Source organism: Chiloscyllium plagiosum, chromosome 50 (assembly GCF_004010195.1).
Source record: "Chiloscyllium plagiosum isolate BGI_BamShark_2017 chromosome 50, ASM401019v2, whole genome shotgun sequence".
NCBI lineage: Eukaryota > Metazoa > Chordata > Chondrichthyes > Orectolobiformes > Hemiscylliidae > Chiloscyllium > Chiloscyllium plagiosum.
The window spans coordinates 1883877-1893213 of record NC_057759.1 but is presented as its reverse complement, the minus strand read 5'-3'; the positions used below and the strand labels follow the sequence as shown (position 1 = coordinate 1893213).

The 9337-nt window shown below is 44.1% G+C and overlaps 1 protein-coding gene and 1 long non-coding RNA gene across 2 annotated transcripts in view; one reads left to right on the top strand and one right to left on the bottom strand.

Moving 5' to 3' along the window:
- Window positions 1–127: 127 nt before the first annotated feature.
- Window positions 128–6456, bottom strand: LOC122544679. Its single transcript, XR_006310440.1, has 3 exons — window positions 6307–6456; window positions 5382–5384; window positions 128–138 (listed from the first exon to the last, which is right to left on the bottom strand). It is a non-coding gene; the product is annotated as an uncharacterized LOC122544679 (long non-coding RNA).
- LOC122544529 (histone H1.11L-like) overlaps window positions 1918–9337 on the top strand; it is a 49164-nt gene continuing 41744 nt past the window's right edge. The window contains exons 1-2 of the mRNA XM_043683842.1: window positions 1918–2752; window positions 7192–7273. Coding sequence (XP_043539777.1) covers window positions 2177–2752; window positions 7192–7203 — 588 coding nt within the window. The 5' untranslated portion in view covers window positions 1918–2176 and the 3' untranslated portion in view covers window positions 7204–7273. The remainder of the gene's footprint in view (window positions 2753–7191; window positions 7274–9337) is intronic.

Below are 9337 nucleotides of genomic sequence, written 5' to 3'. Positions count from 1 at the left end.
CCTGTTCCTTGGATGCTGCCTGACCTGCTGCGCTTTTCCAGCAACACATTTTCAGCTATATTCCAACAGGTTCATTTAGAAATACAAACTTTCAAACTGCTGCTCCTCCATCAGGTGTCTGTATTTAGAAAGCTTGTACTTCCAAATAAACCTGTTGGACTATAACCTGATGTTGTCATTTTTAACTTTGCACACCGCAGTCCAGCACCGGCACCTCCACATTATTATGAATGATTTGGATGTGAGGTTCCAGTTATTGTTAGTAAGTTTGCAGATTACACAAAATTTGTAGGTGTACTAAACAGCAAAGAAGGCTACCTCAGAATACAGCAGGATCTCGATCAGATGGGCCACTGCACCCAGGAGTGGCATATTGAGTTCAATTTAAATTAATATGAGGTGCTGCAATTTGGAAAGGGAAATCAGGGCAGGACTTACACACTTAATACTAAGGTCCTGTGGAGTGTTGCTGAACAAACAGACGTTGGAATGCGGGTTCGTTGTTGCTTGAACGTGGAGTTATAGTTAGTTAGGATAGCAAATAAGGCATTTATGTTTTCCTTTACTGGTCAGAGCTTTGAGTATGTGACTTAAGAGAACATGTTATGGGTGTACAGAACATTGGTAATGCCACTTTTGGAATATTTTGTGCAATTCTGGTCTTTCTCCTATAAAAAGAATGTTGTGAAACTTGAAATGACTATTTAAGATAGTTTATTGTCCAAAGAAAAGGCCTACAATTTGGGAATATAGCGAGACGGGAAGGCTGCAAACAGATCCAGATTTAACGAACAAAGAACAAATGAAGAAAAGAGTAATGTTGTGGAAACCATTTAAAATACTGCTAAAACACTAATAAATGTGTAAAGAGAGAAATGAACATAAATAGGTTGGCAAAGAGGACCACATGCCACTTACAACATTAAAGAGGGGAGTTCAAAATGGGGAATGAAAATGTCTCAAAAATCGCAGACATACTATTGTTTTCTGTTCACAAATATTCACACAACTAACACAGTAGTGGTATTGGAGAGTTTAGTGAGAGGGAAGAACTGAACCAAATCAGTATTATTTGGGAAATGATGTTGGGACAGTGGATAGGATTGAAGGTTGGGAAACACCAGGCCTTGATCATCTTCGTCCCAGATGTAATGGGCTGAGTAATACTGGATGCAGGGATGGTCATGTTCCAAGATTCTACAAGCTCTGCAATAATTTACACAGATTGGGGGCTAGCTTGTGTAAGCAATCCAATCGAAAGAGGTGGTAGATATAAAATTATGAACTATAGGCCAGTCAGCCTCAGGGAAAAAAAATCAAAATGAAAGCTTCAATTGCGAAGCATTTGACAAAACAGTATTCAGGATCTGCTAGAATCAGCATGAACATGAAGGGCCTGTTCCAGTGCACACTGTTCTGTCTTCTAAGCTTGACAAACCGACTGGCCATCTTTGAGGATGTAAACAATAGAGCTGATGAGAGTGTAACAGTTACTGAGGAGAAAAACTACAACTAACTCCCTGGACACCGCAGCAAAGGCTAAAAGGAGGAGACATTCTGTCCTTCCACACTTACATTTGGTGGTATTTCTGGCGTGTGACTGTGTGAATGTGAATACTGTGTCAGAGAGGCTGTCGGAAAAGGGCGGACGGTAAGTCGAACGTAACTGTGTTTGTGTGTCCGCGAATATTATGATATTTCTGGGTCTCTCTTGTGAAAATCAAAAACATTTTCAATTCAACTTATTCCCCGGCTCCCACAATAGACCCCAAAGGTAGAATTTAAGACAATGTATTTGTTGATTTCAAGATTTTAGTCTAAAAGTACCGACAATGTCAGCGCTCAGCTCAAAAAGCTCGATCTGTGCGGCAGCAAAATGAGTTTAACTCGACAGCGGAGCCCTCTATTCGAGTGAAAGCTTTTCAGTCGCAAACCTTACCGTGTCAGGGTCAGGAGCGATCGAGCCAGGCTCTCTGGAGATGCGGAATTTCAGAGGAATCGGAGAGTTTAGGCCGTTAGAGAAACACAGAGAGGCAGCAGAAGCAGGGAGCTGACGGCTGGTTGTCCCTGCGCCGTCCGCTCGCTGCCTTGAAGTTGCTCAGTGCCGCCCCCAGTAGCATCATTGCTGACCCAGTTCAGACTGTCCTAGAGAAAGATTCAACGCAGAGTTCTCAACATGAGCGACAGTGCAGCCGCCGAAACGGCTCCTCCAGCCGCCGCTCCCACCAAAGCCAAGGTTCCCAAGAAGAAGGCGGCGGCTCCCAGGAAGAAAACACCCGGTCCCGGGTTGGGAGAGCTGATTCTGAAGGGTGTCGGGGATATCAAGGATCGCAGAGGGGCGTCTCTGTCCGCTATAAAGAAGGCGCTGGAGAGAAGCGGGATCGATGTGGGAAAGCGAAACGCACAGATCAAGATGAGTATCAGGAGGTGCCTGGCGAACGGCTCCCTTGTTCTGGTCAAGGGCCAGGGCGTCTCTGGCTCCTTCAAACTCCCTAAGAATCCAGTCAAGGCAAAAGCGGGAAAGAAGGCGGGAACATCAGCAGCCGCCAAGAAACCGGCCGTGAAGAAATCACCGGCCAAGAAGGCGACAGCAAAGAAATCCCAGGCCAAGAAAGCGACAGCTAAGAAATCCCCAGCCAAGAGAGCGACAACCAAGAAATCCCCAGCCAAGAAAGCGAGCGGCAAGAAGGCGGCACCGCCAAAGAAAGCGGTGAGCAAAGCAGCGCCAAAGAAACGGACTCCCGTGAAGAAGGTGAAAAAGGCCAAGGGCCCTAAAACCCCCAAACCCCTCAGCAAACCGGCTAAAAGCAAGGCCAAGCCCAAAGCAAAAGTGACCAAGACAGCAGCAAAAAAATGAACCCGTCAGTGTAATATGTAACCGTCTGAACCCAAAGGCTCTTATCAGAGCCACCCACATCTCTCAGGAAAGAGCTGAGCCCGGATCAAATGTTCCGTGTCCCGGCGCCGAGCGCAGACCTACCTTAGATATTATTTGATCTGAATAACTCAAATACACACTCATGCCATGGTTTACGAGAGCTGAGACCTGTGAATGGGGAAGGTATCATATAGGGAGGGTTTATTGATCTCCGTCTGGTTGTTTCACTTCGCGTCACGAATGTGACATTGTATCTTTATTTCATTGACCCGTTCAGGAATGTTACTTTGTTCAGTTTTGATTCTGAGACCCTGCGGATGTTTTCATTGCGTGCTCCTTCCATCTGCCTGTTACAGACAGTTCAGGTAGCAATTCCACATTGTCTTCGGGCTAATTACAATCTGGGGGTAACAAAAACAGTTCCGGGGGTAGCACGGTAGCTCAGAGGTTAGCACTGCTGCCTCACAGCGCCAAGGACGTCTGTGTGGAGTTTCCACATTCTCCCCGTGCCTGCGTGGATTTCCTCTGGGTGCTCCGGTTTCCTCCCACAGTCCAAAGATGTGCAGGTCAGGTGAATTGGCTGTGCTAAATTGCCCGCAGTGTTAGGTGGATTTGTCAGGGGTAGATGTAGGGGAATGGGTCTATGTGGACTTATTGGGCCGAAAGGCCTGTCTCCACGCTGTGGGTAATCTAATCATAAAGTGAGATTCTGTCCTTTTATCGGTGTATACTGCATTAGCTTTTAAGATGTTTAAATTGGCGTGGTTGTTTCGACTCATTCACGGCGGGTAAACGTTCGGTTGTTCAGTTTGTCTGGCTGTTTTAAACCCCGCCTTTTCCTCCTGCCTGTTACGGACAGATCAGGCAATGATCACGCCTCCTGTCCAAGCTGACTGCTAACGAGGTTTTGAGGAGTTGCTATAAAATAGTAAATTTTATCTTAGTTGCGGACGGATGGCGTTTTTGCGTTTTAATGGTTACTTTAATCTCAAGGTTTGTGAGGGTGAATTCAGCGGGCATTTGGAAACTGACCAACTGTCGTTTCCAGTGAACCTATCAGACTCCAACAATTCTTTTCCTGCCTTTTCTTTTCCATCCGGAGCTGTTTCTCTGTGGGTTGAGGGACAGGGCTGTATCCAATCCCAGCTCTTGGGCTGGCTCTCCGTTCCCTGAAACAGAGAGCACCGCAGCAGCCTCAGTATTGACAGCAGCAGCCTGTGTCTGTGTGTAATGCGCTTCCAGAGCTCGGCGGTGATGGCCCTGCAGGAGGCCAGCGAGGCTTACCTGGTGGGACTGTTTGAGGACACCAACCTGTGCGCCTTCCACGCCAAGCGGGTCACCAAAGACATCCAGCTGGCCCGCAGGATCCGCGGGGAGCGCGCCTAAACGGAGCCTGGCCGGCCCTGCACATTCACCAAGAGAGAGAGAGAAATACATGACGGCTTTATTCAGAGCCACTAAACCATCCAGAGAGAGCGGGAAGCGATCGCAGACGTTGGAAAATGGCTTTGAATAATATTAATGAGGGGGGGGGGCGTGACGTCAGTAAAACATTTCAGGGGAGACAGTTGAAGACACACATCGTACAAGCAGCAGTGACTAGAATATACGCTGCTGGGAAATGTTATGTAATTTTCATATCGTAGTGCAGTATTAATTCCGGATTACATCCCCTTTGTCCTCACTGTCTCCCTTGGTGTTCCCACCAGTTACAGCTGGTATGATCATTGCTGAGGAAGCTGGCGGGAAAACATGGCGCCAAATCATCAACCGTTTTCTTTCAAATTTGAAAATCCTGCCGAAATGTAGATCAGAGAAGGGAGCTTTACGCAAAACAATGCATTCGTATTTAGTCATTAATTTGCAATTTTTCTTTCGGGTAATGAGTCTAGAATCTATTTGAAGGATTCGAGATTGTCTTCGGAGAGAACCAACACTCTCATTCAGCCCTGTGAGGATTTCATGACCGTTCTTCGGCGTGAGTGCATGAAAAACGAACGCCGCCTTTAGGTATTATCTTAATACCGTGCTCCCAAATAGCAAAAGCTCCGCGTTAACAATTCCAGTCCGGCGACTGTTCTGGTTTGATCTCGGTTCGTTTTGGAAACTTCTAATCGACAGCAGAAAGCCCCATTTACACTATTCTGCAACCCAACAGAACCCAGTGGTGACACTCAGGGCTCCCACCCCAACCGGGGCTTGTCGCTCCCGGAATAATCAAATATTAGAGAGTGACTTGAGCAAATAGCACCAGTAATAAAGAAAAAAAGATTCACTGGTGTTCAATATGCTCCCGAGAGGCAGGGAGAAGAGAGGGCACATTCTCTACTCTTGGAGCCAGCGCCAAATCATCAACACCTTTCCTTCCAATTTGAAAAGCCCGCCATTTCACAAATAACGAAGTATGTTTTACATAGAAAAAGTATGTATAAAAAAGGAGAACCTTGATCAGAGGGGAATTCATCAATACTTGTTCATTAGGTTATAAATATATACTTTAGACAATCTCTCTCGCTCATCCATTTGCCTAACTGCATCTATCTCTTTCTACTTTTTTCTCTTTTCTGGACCTGAAGGACTGGCAGAAACAAAAGCATGCGCTAAGAACTGCAATCTTCAATTAATCTCTTCATTTCACATATCGAAAACACTCCGATATGTTGATTAAACATTACAGAACGTTCTTCCGGCTGAGCTCATTAATCGTCTTGAGACAATATTTTAATGTCGCCTAGCCTTTGTGCACTAGTTCTGACATCAGCAAAAGCTCCACATTTGCCATCCCAGTCCTGCAGCTGCTCTGGTTTGATCTCCGTTCATTTTGATAATCTCTCACTGACAGCAGAAAGCCTCATTGACTGGAACCGGAGAAAACAGCGCCAGAGACCCAGGTTCGAGTCTACTTGGCATAGAACGAAAGGACCGCCAATCGCAAGATGTATCTGCTCCTCGTACTCAAAGACGGAGACACGTTTCTTTTTGGTTTGCCTGGGGAGATATTCACCGTTCATATCCCACCGTGAATGGTGGCTCCGGAACTGACATTTGAAGTGCTCATCCAAATACTTTTTAAAGGTAAAGGTTTCTGGCCTCCACCACCTTCGCATGTAGTGTCTTCCAGATTTCCACCACTTGCTGAGTGAAAAGATTTTTCTGAAATTCCCTCAATATCTTTACATCTAACCCTTCAGTATAGCGAGAATCCTTACCCTTACCATATCATTACCTAAGCACCACTTGTGATTGCTCGCTCAAACAAGGGAAACAGCTTCTCTCTATTCACCCTGTCCCACACGCCTCATAAATCGCTTATACTTCAATCATGTGTTCCCACCGCAGTCATCTCTGCTCTAGAGAAAACATTCCTTTTTTTGGAAGTAATATTTGTGCTTTAATCTCAATCCCTAATATTGCGCTGGATTTATCACCGCTGTTGTCAGTCAGTTTAATGTGAATAATTTATCCTGCATCCTTAGGCGCATGCGCGATACTGCCCTTCCTCCAAAGCAGAAATGTTTCTGAGCAGAGGAACACATGCGTGATGCCCTCCCCCAGCGCTGCCATTGAGGAGCATTTACTCAGTGAGTGCAAGAGGTTTGTTTGAAACAGACCGCAATGGAGAGATCAGCGCTCAGGGAAGCGAGGGAACAGCAGGCTCCTTCCAGCAGCACATCGGGATGGGAGCCTGGGACACAGAGGGGGCTCCGAGACCGGGATTGATTCGGGGTGAGTTCAGGGAGAACCGGTGGCTGTTTATAAGAGGCCGATCGGAGCAGGAACTGGTCCCGGAACTTGGAGTGAGCGGACTGGGGGGAAGAGAGAGGCCTTTCTCGGGCTGTGTGTGGGCCTGCTGTGGGAGGCAGAACGGGAAGAAGCTGCTGTGGGATATTCTTGTGGTTTTTAATTACCTAAACTCTGATGGAAATTCATTGTTTAGCATCTATTTCATGCTGTTTGTTGCGAATAGACATTGAATAGTAGGTCATTAAAGGACAGTATATCTAAATGTGAGAGTAGTGCCTGTTGTTCTTCCTTCAACAGTTAATGTATTGGGAGCTGAATATTGAACTTGCAGATGTTGGTTAGTTTTTGTACCTTAGTAAATTGTTTTAGAGTTTCGCAAACAGAAAAACAAAGACTGGAAGGGTCTCAGAGCTAGAGTGTAACCAGTCCTTGCTCTGTTCACCTTGCCCTGTTTAAAAACAAAGAATTATCATGATCATGACCTGACCTGAATATTTCATTGATCAGTTGATGTTTTTCTATTTAGCTGATGGTGATTTACAGAAAATATCCCTCTTGTCTTCCTCCAGGCAAATGATTGATGGACCAAGACAATGTAATATTCCCTCAGTACAAAGCCAAGTGTGACCATCTGCTTCTACCAACCAGCAGGTATGTTACTGTTGTCAGATTGGAGAACATCCTTTCCACAGTCAGAGTGGATTGACTCAGATACACATTGAGCTCAATTTCCAGAGGTACACATTAAATCCAAGAGTCAAACACAAATGATGCAATATATTTTTTTGATTTCTCCCTATACTCAATGCACAACAGCTCAGTTCCAATAAATGCCACGATACTTAGTCAATTATCATTTGCAACATCAGAAGAGGGATAGATTGTACCTTCTTATGAAATATACATTAGGAACTGTATTAACTCCACATGTAATGAAGGCAATTTTAAAGGTGAACAAACAGATCATTCTGTTACATTGTTACAGCAAGGATTTCTGAAGATATAGAAGGAAACTTTGGCATTATCAGTAACTGAGACGGACAAAATTAATCTTTTGATAAATAGAAGTCCTATGTGAAAGGCACAACAACTAAACAGTGTAAATTCCAAATAAACCTCTGAGCACAGATGCTTTTCTGCTGCAATGTGTTGCATGTACATTTGTCCATGGATCCTACAGGCACTAAAGCTAAAGAACACTGGCTGTGGACATTATTGAACTACATGTGCAGTGCCAGAGATTAACAGATATACAAACACATCCACTTTCACTGACACGAGCTGACTCCAGTGGCAATGGATAGTACCTCATTCATGTCAAGTAGCAGAAGTTTGAACACTGAAGTACAGTAACAGTTACTAAAAGTGACATATTTCAATTTGGATGACACTGTAGCACTGCGAAACACAATAACCAAGAATAAGGAGCACATTGATATCTAGTATCAGAGAGTGAATGAATCTCATTCTCACACTGAGCCTGGTGCTGATGAACACACACTTTCTCCACACTCTCACATTCTGGTTAAGGGCCTGAGTAATGCAGAAGCATTTCCATACTTTTTTAATATATGAAACACTGAATTATAAGGCATTAAACCCACCTCATAAAGTGTATCAGATCATGACATGGAGAATGGGAAACACAAGGCAACATAAAAAAAGTGTCAGTGTGATATAGACCAGTGCCATTCCTTTCAAGTGATACAGATTGGCAGCACAACAGAAAACTCACTCACACACAGCCAGTTAATGCTGAAAGGGGAAAAAAAAATGAAATTTATGCCCAGGTATTTCCAAATATGGACAGTTATAAATTGATTCACCAAATCATTAATCGCTTCAGTTAGTATCAGATGTTATATCTTAGTGTCCAGCCGCAACTGATAAAGATTACTGCATGCATAAAATATTTTTAAAAAGTCTGAATGCAATAAAATTCAGATTCATGGCAAAGATAACATTAATCCCGCAATCACAATAGGTTAGTGAATATTGATCAAGTTTATCCTAAACTCAGGCCAAAAAAACACAACTGAACATGGAAAGAAAATGAGATCCACATACTCTACCTGATGCTATTGCCCACAGAACAAAACTGGCACTATAGTTATCAAAGACAGGTAACTGCAGAAAAAATCTCAAATTAGCATTTAGAGAGAGATACTGTCAATGAGTGGATAAAGTCCAAAATCCCAACAGTTAATGGAAACTAGTATGGAGAACGGGTGAAGAACAGAATGTCCCAGTCTGGACATAAATTGGCCGAATGGCTGGATCAATTCTGTGACTCTACCATAAATGACATAATGCAGAAGAGTTTAAGTCTCAATCACAACACCCTAAAATCTACTATCACAGAATCAATCACAGTCACAGAGAATTCTTTTTCCTAAATTCATTCACGGGATGAGAGAATCACTGGCGAGGCCAGCATTTATTGCCCATCCCTAACTCCCAGGGGATAGTTATGTGTCAGCCACATTGCTGTGGGTCTGGAGACACATGTAGGCCAGACCAAGTAAGGATGGCAGCTCCTTTCCTTAAAGGACATTAGTGAACCAGATGGCAAACAAGAATTTGTCATCACTGGACTCATAGAATATTATTGGCTGTCAGTGAATTAAGCAACTTTTGATACATGAGAGTTGAAAGTGACTGGTACTGATTGAGCACTTGATTTTCGGTCACACAGCACAAACTGACAAGGTTAGC